Source organism: Salvelinus namaycush, chromosome 7 (genome assembly GCF_016432855.1).
Source record: "Salvelinus namaycush isolate Seneca chromosome 7, SaNama_1.0, whole genome shotgun sequence".
NCBI lineage: Eukaryota > Metazoa > Chordata > Actinopteri > Salmoniformes > Salmonidae > Salvelinus > Salvelinus namaycush.
The window spans coordinates 13,382,277-13,402,122 of record NC_052313.1 but is presented as its reverse complement, the minus strand read 5'-3'; the positions used below and the strand labels follow the sequence as shown (position 1 = coordinate 13,402,122).

General features: G+C 46.0%; 1 protein-coding gene across 1 annotated transcript; it reads right to left on the bottom strand.

Moving 5' to 3' along the window:
• Nucleotides 1–1,405: 1,405 nt before the first annotated feature.
• LOC120050990 (E3 ubiquitin-protein ligase RNF31-like) lies at nucleotides 1,406–19,054 on the bottom strand. The gene is made up of 24 exons (XM_038997551.1): nucleotides 18,873–19,054; nucleotides 15,082–15,289; nucleotides 14,815–14,961; nucleotides 14,268–14,423; nucleotides 14,089–14,157; nucleotides 13,836–13,980; nucleotides 13,316–13,453; nucleotides 13,011–13,170; nucleotides 12,740–12,885; nucleotides 12,301–12,515; nucleotides 11,925–12,173; nucleotides 11,487–11,834; nucleotides 11,119–11,304; nucleotides 10,797–11,003; nucleotides 10,469–10,642; nucleotides 5,911–6,009; nucleotides 5,722–5,811; nucleotides 5,428–5,542; nucleotides 5,097–5,209; nucleotides 4,652–4,765; nucleotides 4,365–4,413; nucleotides 2,413–2,509; nucleotides 2,047–2,212; nucleotides 1,406–1,911 (listed from the first exon to the last, which is right to left on the bottom strand). Exons 2-24 carry the CDS (start codon nucleotides 15,280–15,282, stop codon nucleotides 1,864–1,866), a joined length of 3,432 nt encoding a protein of 1,143 aa, XP_038853479.1. The 5' UTR covers nucleotides 15,283–15,289; nucleotides 18,873–19,054; the 3' UTR covers nucleotides 1,406–1,863.
• Nucleotides 19,055–19,846: the final 792 nt, after the last annotated feature.

The following is a 19,846-nucleotide window of genomic DNA, read 5'->3' as shown; positions in this document are numbered from 1 at the left end:
GAATAAGAGCTTAAATGTGATCGGAAAACATCCAACAGGAAAGTGTGATTATTGCCAGGAAATAGAGACCGTGGAGCATGTGTGGGCAGTATCAGAGGGAAAGAGAGAGGCTGAGATCTAGTATGAGGGAGAAGGGGATACAGGAAATTAGTTTAAGGAGTATATATTGAGTAGAAGTTCATTCGATAGTCTCATATTTCATTATTTTATATTTTTTTCCGGGAGAGGCGACGGTCGAGAGCCATGTGTCCTCCGAAACACGACCCTGCCAAGCCGCTCTGCTTCTAGCCGAACCAATGTGTCGGAGGAAACAACTGGCGACCGCAGTCAGCGTGTCCGAGCACCCGGCCCACCACAATGAGTTGCTAGAGCGCGATGGGACAAGGACATCCCGGCCAGCCAAACCCTCACGACGCTGGATCAATTGTGCGCCACCTTATGGGTCTCCCAGTCGCGGCCGGCTGCAGCACAGCCTGGGATTGAACCCGGGTCTGTAGTGATGCTTCTAGCACTGCGTAGCAGTGCCTTAGACCGCTGCGTCACTCGTTATCTTTTTTAGAGCAACGGAGCCGGCAGGTAGGATTTAGTTTCTCCCTGTCGCTGGCCCACACTCCAGTACAGTAGGTGGCGGTAATGCACCATAACGTTGAATGCCAACTACCGATAAACCCCACCAAAGAAGATGACGTATCATGACACATGATGAGTTGACACTTGCAGGGCAAAGGGTGAGGGAAGAATGGATTAATTTTAAATGGACCGCCCTTGCCCGGAAATCCGCCACTCATTCGTCCCACGGATTTCTGTCATCATGGAACCACCGGTAGCGGTTGTGTGTGCTGTATATGCGCTACAGTCCATTATGATTGCATTTCATATCTTGGCTAGAAGACAACGCATCCGCAGACATCGAATACTAGCCATCTGACGATATCAGGTTAACTGAAAAGTATAATATATAAGTGTGATGTCAGGGAAAGTTAACGTTTCCAAAAGCTAACCAAACAAAAGCATCACAACTTTTACCAGACGTGTTAGTGCCGTCATGTGCATTAGTAGCACAATTTCTAACTTATTTACAATTGTTTTTACTTACACTTATTTTGACTACTCTCATATTGATGTTAGTTTTAAGTTTTGGCTGACTTTTCTTAGGTGATGTTCAATCATCACACATTTAATTATGGGGTGTTTCAGGTCGCGAAGTGAACAGAATTGCACACTCGATCACAAACGAGGGCTGAGGGTCTTACATTGTCAACTTCCCTTGCTTGGCTAATTGTTTGGACTGACGGCAAACATGGCCGCGGGGATTCCCCCAAGGGAGGGTAAGTGGACTGTACGTGTTTGGAACGCACCCCCAGAGACAGCAATTGAGAATAGAAAAATGAGACCTGTCATAAAAGTAATTTTCAAATCAATAAAATACTTTATTGCATGAGTAGCCTATTTATTACATGGTATACCCTGCATTTACACTTTGTATAATATCTCAAAATATAGACTGTCATGTTTAAGTTGACAAACACCTTCTGGTTATTTCTTAAGTTGTTTAGTGACATATTGAAAAAATATTTTTTAACTTTAATAAAAAATAAACAAGAAAGACAGTTGTTGATTAGCCTTTCTTGTCAGTCTGTCTTTGCAACTATATCCTTAGAGAGGCATTTTGATACTAGTAACTATAGATGTAACATGTAAAGAACAAAACATGTTAAACTTCAATGAGATGTAATATAACTGGTTGGTTGGTAATGCTATGTGGTGGGAGGTTTGAAACCTGACTCCTTCACTTGATGCTGTTTGCAAATAGGATACCTGTACTTGCCTTAGAATGGTTAATAAAATATTTTAAATCAGTCTTCATCTCATCCGAGGAACCTTTTCTCCAAGTGGAACTTCCATCAGTTTCTGTAAAGAAAGAGTTGTATACACTTTCACACAATCTGAACCACAACAAAAACACGACATCAAAATGAACATTGAAACTATTTAGTGCAAACTTCCAGCGAGGCCACAAGCCTAACTGAGTGATGGACGACTGACCTTCAGCAGTCGATCCTGGTACACCCGGTCGTCCTCCCCCTCCCCTTGTTGCTCCTCCACCTGGTACCTCCTGCAGGCAACTGTCACCTCTTGTTGGTCATAGAGAAGAGCGGGGTCCAGGGTGTGTCCGTTAATGAGACTAACCAGGTACTCTCTGTAGTGTTTACTGCAATGGCCACAGAGACATAGTGAGAACAATGGCCACAAACGGAGACAAAGCAAGAACAGCTTAACAGCCAACAAAGGTTGTTTAAAAGTGAATATCATGAACTTCTCATGGCATGTCTACAATACAATTAAACCCACAGGATATGTGTGTGGTAGTGCACAAATAACAATTAGATAGTTTGTGTGTGTGTGACTCACTCGCAGAGTCCAGCTTCTTCTGGCTGAGTTTGGACTCCACAGGGTGAGTCAATCTGCTGACCTCCCTCATCCTTCTGCTCCATCACTCCACATGCGTCTGAGTCACACAGAAAGATAAAATGAAAGTATGGGCAGAAAGAGGAAAAAAAAGACTAAAGTTCTCACATACAGCGCATTTTGAAAGTATTCAGAACCCTTGACTTTTTCCACATTTTGTTACGTTACAGCCTCATTCTAAAATTTGATTTTATAAACAAATGTACTCATTAATCTGCACACAATACCCCATAATAACAAAGCGAAAACAGGATTTTAAGAATTTTTGCACATTTATAAAAATAAAAAAACAAACTGCCCAACACAACGGTGGTGTGCTAGGGCACACCGCCTCAGTGCTAACAGTGTACAGTGCCTTTGGAAAGTATTCAGACCCCTACACCTTTTCCAAATAAATGTATTCTACAAATGATTACATAAATAAAACCCCTCAGCAATCTACACATAATAAATACCCCATAATGACAAAGCAAAAACTGTTTTTTTTGACATTTTTGCAAAAACATAAAAACCTTATTTAGATAAGTATTCAGACTCTTTGCTATGAGACTCAAAAATGAGCTCAGGTGAATCCTGTTTCCATCGATCATCCTTGAGATGTTTCTACAACTTGATTGGAGTCCAACTGTGGTAAATTCAATTGATTGGACATGACTTAGAAAAGCACACATCTGTCTATATAAGGTCCCACAGTTGACAGTGCACATCAGAGCAAAAACCAAGCCATGAGGTCGAAGGAATTGTACGTAAAGCTCCGAGAACAGGATTGTGTCAAGTCACAGATCTGGGGAAGGGTACCAAAACATTTCTGCAGCATTGAAGGTCCCCAAGAATACAATGGCCTCCATCAATCTTAAATGGAAGAAGTTTTGAACCACCAAGACTCTTCCCAGAGCTGGCCGTCCGGCCAAACTGAGCAATCGGGGGAGAAGGGCCTTGGTCGGGGAGATGACCAAGAACCTGATGGTCACTCTGACAGAGCTCTAGAGTTCCTCTGTGGAGATGGGAGAACCATCCAGAAGGACAACTATCTCTGCAGCTCCACCAATCAGGCCTTTATGGTAGAGGGCCAGATGGAAGCCACTCCTCCGTAAAAGGCACATGACAGCCTGGTTGGAGTTTGCCAAAAGGTCTGATGAAACCAAGATTGAACTGTTTGGCCTGAATGCCAAGCGTCAAATCTGGAAGAAACCCGGCACCATCCCTACGGTGAAGCATGGTGGTGGCAGTATCATGCTGTGGGGATGTTTTTCAGTGGCAGGGACTGGGAGACTCGTCAGGATCAAGAGAAAGATGTACGGAGTACAGAGGTTTCCTTGATAAAAACCTGCTCCAGAGTGCTCAGGTCCTTAGACTGGGGCAAAGGTTTACCTTCCAACAGGACAACAACCCTAAGCACACAGCCAAGACAACGCAGGAGTGGCTTCGGGACAAGTCTTTGAATGTCCTTGAGTGGCCCAGCCAGAGGCCGGACTTGAACCCGATCTAACATCTCTGGAGAGACCTGAAAATAGCTGTGCAGCGACGCTCCCCATCCAACCTGACAGAGCTTGAGAGGATCTGCAGAGAAGAATGGGAGAAACTCCCCAAATACAAGTGTGCCAAGCTTGTAGCATCATACTCAAGACTTGAGGCTGAAATCGCTGCCAAAGGTGCTTCAACAAAGTACTGAGTAAAGGTTCTGAATACTTATGTAAATGTGATATATTTGTATTTTTAATGAATTTGCAACAAAAAAAAGTGCTTTGTCATTATGGGGCATTGTGTGTAGATTGAGTGAAAAAAACTATAATACATTTTAGAATAAGGCTGTAATGTAACAAAATGTGGAAAAGGTCAAGGGGTCTGAATACTTTCTGAATGCACTGTGAGGATAAACAAGAGGTCACTCTCACCAGTCTGTGTCCCATTAGGGGGGTCTGTGTTGAACACAACAGCATTCCTCTGTGGACAAAATACAAACACCACCTCAGAAACACAACATTGAAATGACAGCCCTGTAACGTTCCCAGAACATTTCCCATGTAACGTTCCCAGAACATTCAGTCTGTTACGTTACCCGAACATTCCCTTTGTAACGTTCCCAGAACATTCAGTCTGTTACGTTACCCGAACATTCCCTTTGTAACGTTCCCCAAACATTTCCCCTGTAACGTTCCCAGAACATTCCTTGTCTCTGTACCTGCAGCAGGGCCTGTAGTCTGACAGGCTCCCAGTCCCTGAGGTAGAAGAGACAGTCTCGTGGGTGATGAGCATGGAGACCTGTGATTTTACACTGGATTGTCTTACACGCCGTCTGACGGGAAGGGAGGGAGAGGGAGGGAAAGGGGTGAAAAAGGGAAAGAGAGAAAGGAAACAGACATGAGGATGGATGATGAGAAAGCCCTGGCAGAAAGAGAGATCATTCCCTCTTACTGAATCCATTTAGTAAGACATTCTGTACTAGATCAGTGGTTCCTAACCAGGGGGTACTTGAGAATATTCATGAGACCATAGGCCTACTGGTAAAATGCACATGAGGGGGTACTTCAAGGGTACTCCGGGCAGAGCAAAATTCAGTTGGTGGTACAGTAACCAAAAAAGGATGGGAACCACTGTCCTAGATAATATCCCTGTGCGTGACTTACAGTGTGGAAGGGATTGTTGCAGCCGCTGCAGAACTGGTATCTGCATTGGGAGCAGCTGAAGTGCATGCAGCCCCCTTTGGTCAAGGCATACTGGAACCTGCAGTGAGGACAGGCTACGGAGAGAGATGAGAAGAAGGGCCACGTCCTGGTGTTATAATAATGATGATGGTGGTGAGATGGCATTGTGTGATCTAGGATCAGGTCCTGTCTGTCCATATAATCTTATTCATTGTGATCTAAAAGGGAAATCTGATCCTAGATCAGCACCTACTCTAAAACTCTTTGTGAATATGGGCCAATAACTGCAGAATGTCTAGGCTGACTGACTCACTGATGCCATTGTCCCGCAGGAACCCGGCCAGCCCCTGTCTCTGGTAGTCAGGGTCATTCTCTCTCTTCCATAACTGGAACTGCTCACAGGATACATCCTGGTGCTGAGCTTCCCACTGACAGAGAGGGGGAGGGGGGCGAGAGAGCGTGAGAGAGATGGGGAGAGAGTGAGGGAGAAGGATAAAGAAAGATGGAGAGAGAGACAGGCATCATTATTTAGGTCCCACATACATGTAGCTATGAAATGACACAATAGATGGCAGGCAAGGCAACAACATGTATCTTTTGTACTTACAGGCTTTTTGCATTGGTTGCAAAAGCTCTTCATACACGTGGGACAGGTGACTTTGAACTGGTTTCCATCATAGATAAACCCAAAGGTGCACTGAGGAAGAAAGAGGAGGGAGGAGAAGAGAGGGGTGGGTGAAAAGTTCAGTAGAGAAGTAACTTTATAAGTGATGGAGCTGGTTAGAAACCCACTCACGTGACAACACCACAGGAACATGGGGTCTTTCATCAGAGCATGCTCCATCAGCTTCTTGTGGAAGAGCTCGTACACCTCACGATCCAGACAGTCTCGCAGCTAAACACACAACATCAATAACTATGTAATAACCATATAATAGACCGAGCTTCAGCAACACAAGATCTCCCCATTTCCATTTGCCTATATCCCTAATAGGGTTGCAAAATTCCAGAAATCTCAAACAGGGATTTTTTGAAGATCATATCATTTTTGTCTTAAATTGATACTTTGGGATTTTGACAATGAGGCCATTTATCTACTTCCCCAGAGTCAGATGAACTTGTGGATACCACTTGTATGTCTCTGTGTCCAGTATAAAGGAAGAACAAGTCGTTTCAAGAGCCAATGCCAACTAGCATTAGCACAATGGCTGGAAGTCTATGGATATATACAGTTGAAGTCGGAAGTTTACATACACTTAGGTTGGAGTCATTAAAACTCGTTTTTCAACCACTCCACAAATGTCTTGTTAACAAACTATAGTTTTGGCAAGTCGGTTAGGACATCTACTTTGTCATTTTTCCAACAATTGTTTACAGACAGATTATTTCACTTATAATTCAATGTATCACAATTCCAGTGGGTCACAAGTTTACATACAGCAAGTTGACTGTGCCTTTAAACAGCTTGGAAAATTCCAGAAAAGTATGCCATGGCTAGCTTCTGATAGGCTAATTGACAACATTTGAGTCAATTGGAGGTATACCTGTGGATGTATTTCAAGGCCTACCTTCAAACTCAGTGCCTCTTTGCTTGACATCATTGGAAAATTAAAAGAAATCAGCGAAGACCTCACAAAGAAAATTGTGAACCCCCACAAGTCTGGTTCATCCTTGGGAGCAATTTCCAAACGCCTGAAGGTACCACGTTCATCTGTACAAACAATAGTACGCAAGTATAAACACCATGGGACCAGGCTGCCGTCATACAACTCAGGAAGGAGACACGTTCTGTCTCCTAGAGATGAAATGTGCAAATCAATCCCAGAACAACAGCAAAGGACCTTGTGAAGATGCTGGAGGAAATGGGTACAAAAGTATCTATATCCACAGTAAAACGAGTCCTATATCGACATAACCTGAAAGGCCGCTCAGCAAGGAAGACGCCACTGCTCCAAAACCACCATAAAAAAAGCCAGACTACGGTTTGCAACTGCACATGGGGACAAAGATTGTACTTTTTGGAGAAATGTCCTCTGGTCTGATGAAACAAAAATAGAACTGTTTGGCCATAATGACCATTATGTTTGGAGGGAAACGGGGGAGGCTTGCAAGCTGAAGAACACCATCCCAACCTTGAAGCACGGGAGTGGCAGCATCATGTTGTGAGGCTGCTTTGCTGCAGGAGGGACTGGTGCACTTCACAAAATAGATGGCATCATGAGGTAGGAAAATTACGTGGATATATTGAAGCAACATCTCAAGACATCAGTCAGGAAGTTAAAGCTTGGTCGCAAATGGGTCTTCCAAATGGACAATGACCCCAAGCATACTTCCAAAGTTGTGGCAAAATGGCTTAAGGACAACAAGTCAAGGTATTGGAGTGGCCATCACAAAGCCCTGACCTCAGTTCCATAGAACATTTGTGGGCAGAACTGAAAAAGTGTGTGCGAGCAAGGAGGCCTACAAACCAGACTCAGTTACACCAGCTCTGTCAGGAGGAATGGCCAAACATTCACCCAACTTATTGTGGGAAGTTTGTGGAAGGCTACCTGAAATGTTTGACCCAAATTAAACAATTTAAAGTCAATGCTACCAAATACTAATTGAGTGTATGTAAACTTCTGACCCACTGGGAATGTGATGAAAGAAATAAAAGCTGAAATAAATCTTTCTCTCTACTATTATTCTGACATTTCACATTCTTAAAATAAAGTGGTGATCCTAACTCACCTAAAACAGGGATTCTTTACCAGGATTAAATGTCAGGAATTGTGAAAAACTGAGTTTAAATGTATTTGGCTAAGGTGTATGTAAACTTCAGACTTCAACTGTACTAGCATGCTTGCAGATTCCCATAGACTTCCAGTCACAGTGCTAACACTAGTTAGCATTGTCTCGCGAAACTACCTCCAACTTCGTTCATACTGGACACAGAGACATACAAATGGTATCCACAAATTCATCTGACTATGTGGAAGTAGATAAAGGGCATCAAGTATCCCTTTAATATGTTGCTCTCTAGTACTGTTTTTTTGCTAGCTAGGGCCATCTACTTTAGGTGCTGCCTGTCTTCCCAATAGCCTACTTGGTGTGTGAACTGCTCACTGCTCATAGCTTGCAGATGATTGTTGACACATCAACCAGGATGAAGGGGCAGGGCAATTTGTGACTGTTGTTTTGGTAATCAGTCAGCGGTTTGTAGTTTTGGCAACTATGTGTTTTCTATCCCAGTTTGCCCCTCTCCCTGTAGGCTTTACAGACTCTCCCCATCCCTTGGCTGCAACCATTCTAATTTAGTGTACCCTGCGCGCACAACCATGTGGAATTCCTGCTTTCCGGCAGCGTTTGGAACTGCTGATCTGCGGTAAAGATCACCAAGTTAATCTCAGCCTATGCTGCCCTTCAGTCCCTAGACTTTTTGGCCCTGATGGAGACATCATCACAGAGAACACTGTTACTTCCGCTGCTCTCTCTTCATCTGACTACATTTTCTCTCATAGCCTGACAGAATCTGGTCGTTGCGGTGGTGGCACAGGGCTACGCATTCATCCTAAATGGAGATTTTCTCTTTTCTCCCTCTCTCACCTGTCCAGCTCCTTATTTGAATTATATGCTGTCACGGTCACTTGTCCACTCAAGCTTAACATTATTGTCATCTACTGTATCGCCCACCAGGTGCCCTTAGAGAGTTCCTCAATGAGCTTGACACCTTGATTTCCTAATTTCCTGAAGATGGCTCACTGTTCTTGGTACTGGGTGACTTTAACCTCCCGACGTCTGCCTTCAATTAATTTCTTTCCCTTTCTTTTTTTTTTCTTTTTTTAAATTTTATCCCATTTTCTCCCCAATTTTCGTGGTATCCAATCGCTAGTAATTACTATCTTGTCTCATCGCTACAACTCCCGTACGGGCTCGGGAGAGACGAAGGTTGAAAGCCATGCGTCCTCCGAAGCACAACCCAACCAAGCCGCACTGCTTCTTAACACAGCGCGCCTCCAACCCGGAAGCCAGCCGCACCAATGTGTCGGAGGAAACACCGTGTACCTGGCCCCCTTGGTTAGCGCGCACTGCGCCCGGCCCGCCACAGGAGTCGCTGGAGCGCGATGAGACAAGGATATCCCTACCGGCCAAACCCTCCCTAACCCGGACGACGCTATGCCAATTGTGCGTCGCCCCACGGACCTCCCGGTCGCGGCCGGCTGCGACAGAGCCTGGGCGCGAACCCAGAGACTCTGGTGCCCTAGACCACTGCGCCACCCGGGAGGCCTTCTTTCCCTTTCTTACCTTACCTTTTGACCTCACCCTTTCCCAATCCCCAACCCCTCATGAGGCAGGCAATACGCTTGACCTCACCTTTACTAGAGGCTGTTTGCCGACTAATCTCACGTCAGTCTTCCTCTCAAGGCAGTCCTCCTCTCTGCATGCCTAGCAAATATCTCAGCTTGGATGTCGGCCCACTACCTCAATCTCAACCTCGACAAAATGGAGCTGCTCTTCCTCCCGGGGAAGGCCTGCCTGCTCCAAGACCTCTCCATCACGGTTGACAACTCCACAGTGTCCCCCTTCCGGAGTGCAAAAAACCTTGGCTTGACCCTGGACAACACCCTGTCGTTCTCTGCAAACATCAAAGCAGTGACTCGCTCCTGCAGGTTCATGCTCTACAACATCTGTAGAGTACGACCCTACATCACACAGGAAGCAGTGCAGGTCCTAATCCAGGCACTTTCATCTCTCGTCTGGACTACTGCAACTCGGTGGCTGGTGCCATCAGGCCCCTGCAAGTTATCCAGAATGATGCAGCCCGCTTTCTGTTCACCCCGCTCCTCCGCACACGCCACTGGCTTCCAATCAAAGCTCGAGTCCACTACAATACCATGGTGCTTACCTATGGAACAGCAAGAGGAACTGTCCCTCCCTACCTTCAGGCTCTGCTCAAACCCTACACCCCAACCCAAGTACTCCGTTCAGCCCAGTCCAAGCTCTTCTCTCTCCTGGCACCCCAATGGTAGAACCAGCTTCCCCATGAATCTAGGACAGCAGAGTACCTGCCCATCTTCATAAAACATCTGAAAACCTACCTCTCAAAGAGTATCTTAAATAATCCCACTGCACCACTCTCCCCCAACAAAAAACAAAACAACTCACACTCACACTTAACTTTCCCCCCTACTAGCACTGACTTTGCTGATAGCTACTTTGAGGGAAAATGTGCTTACTATGCCTGTGATGTGGTTGTCCCACCTAGCTATCTTAAGATGAATGCACTACTGTAATTAGACTGTCTGCTAAAAGTCAAATGTAGAAAATAACCTTCCTCCATTATATCTCTAAATCTTTCTTTCTCTAGTATGTACCTGGATGTCCAGGGTAGAGAAGTAGCTGTCCAGGTGCTCGGGGTCGTTGATGTCTGGTCCTGCACACACGGGACACACCATGTCTCTGATGTGTTTGTCTCTTACAGCGATGGTGAAGTGCTGCGTGAAACACTCGTGGCACACCGAGCACTGACACGAGGTCAGGGACTGCATCTGTGAGAGGTACAGAGAATTCATACAGGATAAAAAGGAACAATTTAAAGTCCATAGGACTATTGACTGACAAGGCAATACAGATACAGGGAGGAGGTAATAAGAGCTCATCATCCACCCCAAGGCAAAGACAGACAGAGCCCTAGCAGCCCACCTTGCTGTGGGGGAAGATGCTGAGGCAGCAGGGGCACTCGTTGTTAAGGAGGCGGCGGAGGAACTCCCTGTCCTGGGACTCTTTGACGGCCTGGATGACGTCCTCCAGGGAGTACTGGGCATCAGGCTCCTGGAGTAGAGACAGGGCCAGCTCACAGCGCCCCCAGCTGGGCAGCTCGTACAACGCCAGCAGGCGCCTGCACATCCGCTGAGGTAACACAATGTAGGTTCATGGTGATTAACAATCAGGTTATTTGTTTTGTGTGTGTGGTCTTGAAAAATGTAGTTCATTGAGTTCTGCTGGCTCTCGTGTACACACACACCTGTTTGTCGGGGCTCTTGGCATCGATAGGGGCCTCTGGCTGGTCGCTCCAGATGCGCTGGTGGAAGGGCTCCAGGAGGGGCCGCTGCAGCACGGACAGAGCCCCCTGCACCTCTCCTCCACTCAGACGCAGAGCCTCCTCACACTGGGACGCCTCCCGGAAACCCAGAGAACGCAGCTCGCGCATCTACACACACCAGAGACAGACGCAGTCGGACTGGATACTGCAGTGGATGTACTTTGCATATAGGCTTAAACAGACTAACTCAGTCAACTCTAAGATCTTGGTTACTTGAGTTGATATCAAAAGTATTTAGTCATATCTGTCTAGAGTGACTATTTGGGTCAGGTGACATGTCTGGTTCTCACCTTGACCTGTCTGTCTCTGAGCAGCTGACGGACTGCTCTCTCAGTGTCGCCTCCTGCTGCCAGCCATGCCTGCTTGGCCTCAACCCTGGACAGCCGCACCCCCTCACACAGCAGCACACTGGGACTCTGCTGCTCTGTCGAACCTCCATCCCGCTCGGTGGTATCCTGCGGCCCAGAAACCTCTGCTTTGTAGTTCTGCAAAGCAGCTGAAGCCGCCATGGCACAGATCTCATCCAGAAGGTGGGGCAGCTCTGATTTCAGCCAATCGCAGGGGTTGACGTTGCTTCCCCCAGAAACGCAAAGGGCTGCGTAGACCTCCTCTGGGCCCACTCCATTTTTCTCTCCCTCCTGAGGAAGAACATTAGCTTAAAAGTTAGAAAACATAGTAGCAGTTAATCTGGTTTTAATTCACATTGTGTCCATTTGTACTCCACCTACTCGTAATTGATGGACGAGTTTCAGCCCTTCATCCCTCATCAGGTTCTGTCTCTTGATGTGGATGTTCACCCTGGGAGGGATCTGGGGACGGAGTTGGGGCGTAGAAGAAGGTGAGGCTAAGTCTTTGATTGGAGACTGCAGGGGGAGGGACTTGAGGCTGGTGACTGCAGGATCTTTACACGGCAAGTTGCACATCTCACAAACCACTACAGGCTGAGCGTTCACATAGGTGCAGAACTGACACATCCACTAAAGAGCGAGAGAGACAGCATGGGAGGGGGGGAGTGAAAGATTAAAACAGAAAAGATACGCTGGAATGATTGTCTCACGGAGCATTCCAATTGTAGAGAGTATTTAAACCACTGGGGGGTCAAACCTCTGTTTCGTTATCTGACGTGGGTCCTGGCGTGGAGAGTACCGGAGTACTGAGGAGTACTGGAGTACTGGGGAGTACTGGAGTACTGAGGAGTACTGGAGTACTGGGGAGTACTGGCGTGATAGAGGGACGGGTGGCCAGACGGGGGCGCTCACACACCTCACACAGTATACTGCTGCCCTGGTTCACGACAGTACAGCTCTTACACTGCCACTCTACAAGAGAGGTCAGATAGACTAGATAAACAGATAACCTGGTATTGATCTAGCTCAGTTTCTAGCTATGTCTGTATAATTACATTACTGATGTATTATCAATGCTATAGAGGCACAGATGATGTGAACACCTCAAACAGGATAGGATAGGTGACTGACATGTTGTTTTAATGAACGTCACATGAAAACTATTCATCAGTCGACCCGTGTATATGGAATGTGACCTGTGCTGGATGGCGGTTGCCCCGGGTCCTCCTGAACTATAAGGGAAGCGAGGGCAAGTCGGGGTCGTTCACAGGTCACACAGAGCACGGCCTTCACCTCGTTGACTGTAGTGCACTGAGCACACTCCCACAAGGAAAGAGAGTGGCTGAAAAAGAGAAGAAATGCGAGTGAGAGGAAGAAGTGATTTGGTGTGAGTGAGTGAGTGAGTGAGTGAGTGACGTGAGTGAGTGCGCGTGTGGAGTAAAATATTAACCCTTCCTAATTTCTAACCTTAAAGCTCTTTTTGGTTTGGCATGGGAAACCACTGTCCTGTTGTGACCCCCGCGGTCAGGGTGAGAATGGTACAGTCTGTCACACTCCAGACACAGCCTCTGAGAACAGGTGGAGCAATGGGCAGAGACTTGGGACACACCACAGAGGATACAGGTCTCTACGGGGGGGGGGGGGGGGGGGGGGGTTTAAAAAGATGATCAGTGTTACTTTACATATTGATTGGATGGAATATTCAAAGAAATCGAGGTTAAAAAGTTACATTTGAGCTGAAATGATGGTCAAAGCTATGACCCATATCTTACCCTGTATTCTATCTCTCCTGTGATTGGCTCTGGACGGGTGGAGGTGGTAGAGGAGGTCACATGACTGACAGAAAGGAAGAGAACCACAGGCCGGGCAGAGGAGAGCGGGAGTGGCACCGCACAAATCACACATCCCATCTTTGAGAGAGAGAGAGAGAGAGAGAGAGAGAGAGAGAGAGAGAGAGAGAGAGAGAGAGAGAGAGAGAGAGAGAGAGAGAGAGAGAGAGAGAGAGAGAGAGAGAGAGAGAGAGAGAGAGAGAGAGAGAGAGAGAGAGAGGAGAGAGAGAGAGAGAGAGAGAGGAGAGAGAGAGAGAGAGAGAGAGAGAGAGAGAGAGAGAGAGAGAGAGAGAGAGAGAGAGAGAGAGAGAGAGAGAAAATAATAATAATAATAATAAGGGGGGGTTTGTCATCTGCTGACAGTACAACACATTGGCCAGATGACTTAAATGCTGGTGGGCAGAAAGCAGGCAGGTGGCAAGGTGACAGGTAGACTGGTACAGGGAATGGCTGCTTGTCTCACCAGTAGGAGTGGTGGGGACATGACTTAGTCCAGGACAGGTAGCATGTTTGGGTGGAGGAGATAGCGGCTGAAGGTCTTTCCCCCTGTCCCCGCGCTCCTCTCCTGGTGGAATGACCACCGCATCAGACATCATCTCTGGTTCATCCTGAGGAGAGTAAAATAGCCAATAGTCAGCATAACAACACTAAAACCAGAAAGAGGTAGAGGTAGAAACAGACGAACCGATGAACCACCAACTGTACGTTACACAGACCTGGGTTATCTTCTGTAGATTAGGGGATGGGATGATATTGCTGTACATTTCTGGGTGAGCATGTGTACCCTGACAGGCAAAAAACAACACATTACCTCATAACAGAGCAAACATGGAAACATGTCTTTGTGGTCATATTCAAATTGAGAATTACACAAATGTAAACATAGATTTCTCACCTTGATGAGCATGTCCATTTCCATGCGCAGGATCATGACCTCAATGGTCACCGCAGCAACCTTCTCAACGTCTGGATGTGTGACATCATCAGGGAAGCTGAGCCCGTCTGGCTGCTGATTGGTGTAACCATAAAGAAATAGGACTGACTTGCCACCCTGTAGAAAAGAAAGCAGCCCATTGACTCAAATGAGTGAAAAAGTCAACTCAAATGCTTTAAATATCAGTAGGTCTATGACCTACTAAGGCACTCTAAACATATCTTATTGATCCACTCCCCTTTTCAACCATCTGACAATTCATAGTGAAATCAATGGATGAGATGACCTTCAGACTCTGTGATCTGTACTACGCATAAGGAAGTCAATCATTGTACTGTAAGAATAGGGCTTGAGGTTCCTGACAGGGTGCTTCTACACCTGCATGGCTTGCTGTTTGGGGTTTTAGGCTGGGTTTCTGTACAGCACTTTGAGATATCAGCTGATGTAAGAAGGGCTATATAAATACATTTGATTTGATTTGTTTAGAGAGGCCTGTCTGTCTCTTCACCTTGATTTCGTCCACGGTAGTCCTGAAAACTGGGTTGTTGTGTTTGACGCTCCGCCAGTACCTGGGCCTGCTGGGGCTGGTCAGGTTACAGCCATACTTCTCCAGGATACTCAAGGCTTTAAACAGCCGACCCAAAGACTCTAGGACCTGGGAAGGGAGGGGAGCAGGAGGGCAGACAGGGAGAAAGAAAGCATAGCTATGTGAAGACGGTAAGGAGGCACATAATGTGAAACAAGGGATACAGTTGAATGTCAAAACATGCCTCACCTCCTGCCTTCTGTGCCCTGTGATGTTCTCTGTCACCATGGTCTGCGCTGTGATGTGGTGAAACTTGTCAGACAGGGACAGGGGGATGTTGGCCATGAACTGGACATCATCCTTTACCACCTGGGCAGAGCCTGAGGAGGATAGGAGGGACTCCGCTCTCCTCCGCACCTCCTCAAATGGGACAGACTGGGTACTCATCATTCAGACTCTGGGGGAGAGAGATGGAGATAAATAATGACAGTATGGTAAACTCTGGCTGATATACAGCACATTCGGAAAGTATTCAGACCCCTTGACTTTTTCTACATTTTGTTACATTACAGCCGTATTCTAAAATGGATTAAACAATAAATGTTCCTCATCAATCTACACACAATACCCCATAATGACAAAGCAAAAACTGTTTTTTATAAATGTTTGCAAATTTATACAAATTAAAAACAGAAATACCTTATTTACATAAGTATTCAGACTCGTTGTTATGAGACTCGAAATTGAGTTCAGGTGCATCCTTTTTCCATTGATCATCCTTGAGATGTTTCCACAACACGATTGGAGTCCACCTGTGATTCAATCGATTGGACATGATTTGAAAAAAGCACACACCTGTCTATATAAAGTTCCACAGTTGACAGCGCAGTCAGAACAAAAACCAAGCCATGAGGTTGAAGGAATTGTCCATAGAGCTCCGAGACAGGATAGTGTTGAGGCACAGATCTGGGGAAGGGTACCAAAAAAATTCTGCAGCATTGAAGGTCCCCAAGAACACAGTGGCCTCCATCATTCTTAAATGGAAAAAGTTTGGAACCACCAAGACTCTTCCTAGAGCTGGCCGCCCAGCCAAACTGAGCAATCAGGGGAGAAGGGCCTTGGTCAGGGAAGTGACCAATAACCTGATGGTCACTCTGACAGAGCTCTACAGTTCCTCTGTGGAGCTGGGAGAACCTTCCGGAAGGACAACCATCTCTGCAGCACTCCACTAATCAGGCCTTTATGGTAGAGTGGCCAGACGGAAGCCACTCTTCAGTAAAAGGCACATGACAGCCCGCTTGGAGTTTGCCAAAAGGCACCCAAAGACTCTCAGACCATGAGAAACAAGATTCTCTGGTCTGATGAAACCAAGGTTGAACTCTTAGGCCAGAATGCCAAGGGTCACGTCTGGAGGAAACCTGGCACCATCCCTACGGTGAAGCATGGTGGTGGCAGCATCATGCTGTGGGGATGTTTTTCAGCGGCAGGGACTGGGAGACTAGTCAGGAACGAGGGAAAGATGAACGGAGCAAAGTACAGAGATATCCTTGATGAAAACCTGCTCCAGAGCGCTCAGGACCTCAGACTGGGGTGAAGGTTCACCTTCCAACAGGACAACAACCCTAAGCACAAGGCCAAGACCACGCAGGAGTGGCTTCGGGACAAGTCTCTGAATGTCCTTGAGTGAACCCGATCTAACATCTCTGGAGAGACCTGAAAATAGCTGTGCAACGACTCCCCATACAACCTGACAGAGCTTGAGGGGATGAAACTCCCCAAATACAGGTTTGCCAGGCATGTAGCGTCATACCCAAGAAGACTCAAGGCTGAAATCGCTGCCAAATGTGCTTCGACAAAGTACCGAGTAAAGGTTCTGAATACTTATATAAATCTCCGCAGCCGATGTGAGTAAGACCTTTAAACAGGTCAACATTCACAAGACCGTAGGGTCAGACGGATTACCAGGACGTGTACTCCGAGCATGCTCTGACCAACTGGCAAGTGTCTTCACTGACATTTTCAACCTCTCCCTGTCTGAGTCTGTAATACCAACATGTTTCAAGCAGACCACCATAGTCCCTGTGCCCAAGAACACTAAGGTAACCTGCCTAAATGACTACTGACCCGTAGCACTAACGTCTGTAGCCGTGAAGTACTTTGAAAGGCTAGTCATGGCTCACATCAACACCATTATCCCAGAAACCCTAGACCCACTCCAATGTACATACCGCCCCAACAGATCCACAGATGATGCAATCTCTATTGCATTCCACACTGCCCTTTCACACCTGGACAAAAGGAACACCTATGTGAGAATGCTATTCATTGACTACAGCTCAGCGTTCAATGCCATAGAGGCCTCAAAGCTCATCACTAAGCTAAGGACCCCTGGGACTAAACACCTCCCTATGCAACTGGATCTTGGACTTCCTGACGGATCGCCCCCAGGTGGTAAGGGTAGGTAACAACACATCTGCCCTCAACACGGGGGCTCCTCAGGGGTGCGTGCTCAGTCGCCTCCTGTACCCCCTGTTCACTCATGACTGCAGGGCCAGGCACGACTCCAACACCATCATTAAGTTTACCGATGACACAACAGTGGTAGGCCTGATCACCGACAACGATGAGACAGTCTATAGGGAGGAGGTCAGAGACCTGACCGTGTGGTGCAAGAACAACAACCTCTCCCTCAACATGATCAAGATAAAGGAGATGATTGTGGACTACAGGAAAAGGAGGACCGAGCACACCCACATTCTCATCGACGGGGCTGTAGTGGAGAGCTTCAAGTTCCTTGGCATCCACATCACCAACAAACTAAAATGGTCCGTGAACGACAAAACCTATTCCCCCTCAGGAGACTGAAAATATTTAGCATGGGTCCTCAGATCCTCAAAAGGTTCTACAGCTGCACCATCGAGAGCATCCTGACGGGTTGCATCACTGCCTGGTATGGCAACTGCTCGGCCTCCGAGCGCAAGGCACTACAGAGGGTAGTGCGTACCAGTGCATCACTGGGGTCAAGCTTTCTGCCATCCAGGACCTCTATACCAGGCGGTGTCAGAGGAAGGCCCTAAAAATTGTCAAAGACTCCAGCCACCATAGTCATAGGCTGTTCTCTCTGCTACCGCACGGCAAGCGGTACCGAAGTGCCAAGTCTAGATCCAAGAGGCTTCTAAACAGCTTCTACCCCCAAGCCATAAGATTCCTGAACATCTAATCAAATGGCTACCCAGACTATTTGCAATGCCCCCCCCCCCCCCCCCCCCCCTTTACACTGCTGCTACTCTCTGTTATTATCTATGCATAGTCACTTTAATAACTCTACCTACATGTACATATTACCTGAATTACCTCGACTAACCGGTGCCCCTGCACAATGACTCTGTACCGGTACCCCCTGTATATAGCCTCGCTATTGTTATTTTACAGCTGCTCTTTAATTATTTGTGACTTTTCTTTCTTATTTTTTGTAGGTATTGTTCTTAAAACTGCATTGTTGGTAAGTATTTGGCGCATGTGACAAATACATTTGGATTTGATTATCAAATTTTTTTTATTTTTTTTTTTTACATTTGCAAAAATGTCTAAACTTTTTTTTGCTTTCATTATGGGGTATTGTGTGTAGATTGATGAGGGGGGAAACTATTTAATCAATTTTAGGCTGTAGTGTAACAAAATGTGGAAAAAGTCAAAGGGTCTGAATACTTTCCGAATGCACTGTAGGTAGGCCTAGTTCTGTCTTCAATGTAGCTGGCTTGCTAGCTGAGTGTACTGTCTATGTAGCTAACGTTACTCTCTCTACTGTGAATATTGAAGTATATTGAAGTTAGCTATTGTTATCTCAAAATGACACAGTGACACCAGATAGCTGTAAACTTTACAGTTAGTAACGTTACATGTACTGAAATTGAAGTGGAAAATTTAGTTGGCTGGCAAGTGTTTTTCTGACTATGCGTCAGCTAACTTATTACTAGATGACTGGCTAGCAAGTTGAAATCGAAAGTGTATAATGACAGCCAGATCAGTGCTGGCCTTACTTTTATCTTCAAGGTTTCCAGATGTATTTTATGATCCAGGTCCTTATGAATCCAATAGACTTAAATATCAAGGCAAAATGTAGCTACATTTCCAGAGTCACGTCGGTCTTCTGAACCATTTCTTCAAAAGCATAAAGTCAAAACAACAGTAAATTAGAAATGTAGTTGACGCGGAAGTTATCGAGAGGGGCGGCACTGAAGGAGACAAAATCTTTGGGGGTGGTATGTAGGTTAAAACTCGAGGTACACTACCCTCTAGTGGTCATATATATAATATCAGTTACTGTAATACAATGACTTGAGTTCACAACATTGTTATTACATTGATTTATAACAATCACTCAATCAATCATGTTTTGGATACTTCATTTTCTTGACGACAGTCAAATTTACAACTGAAGTCCACAAACTGCCGTTCAAGTATTCTTCTTGGAGCTGAACACAAAACACCATCTTCGTGTTTTGCTCTCCAGGCTGTATCACAACCTGCAGTGATTGGGAGTCCCATAGGGCGGCACACAATTGGCCCAGCTTCATCCAGGTTTGGCCGGTGTGGGCCGTCGTTGTAAATATGAATTTGTTCTTAACTGACTTGCCTAGTTAAATAAAGGTTCAAATCGTTCAAATCATTAAAATTACTTTTCATGGTTGTACTGCTTTCAATAATTATCTTTAAGACCAGTTCAACTCTTCTGTGTGTAAGCTTTTATTCATTAACATATATGCAGTGCTTGAGTGCTGAGTACTGGAACCACATATTGTTCTACTGCTTGAGCTCCTGTTCCTCTTATAGAATATTAGCTCAAAAGTATTGTGGAGCTACTGCGCCTAAATGAGTACTGGAACCAATTTCAGTCCAAGTCAAGCACGGTCTATATCAGGGCTCTCCAACCCTGTTCCTGGAGAGCGACCCTCCTGTAGTTTTTCACTCCAACCCCAGTTGTAAATAACCTAATTCATCTTATCAACCAACC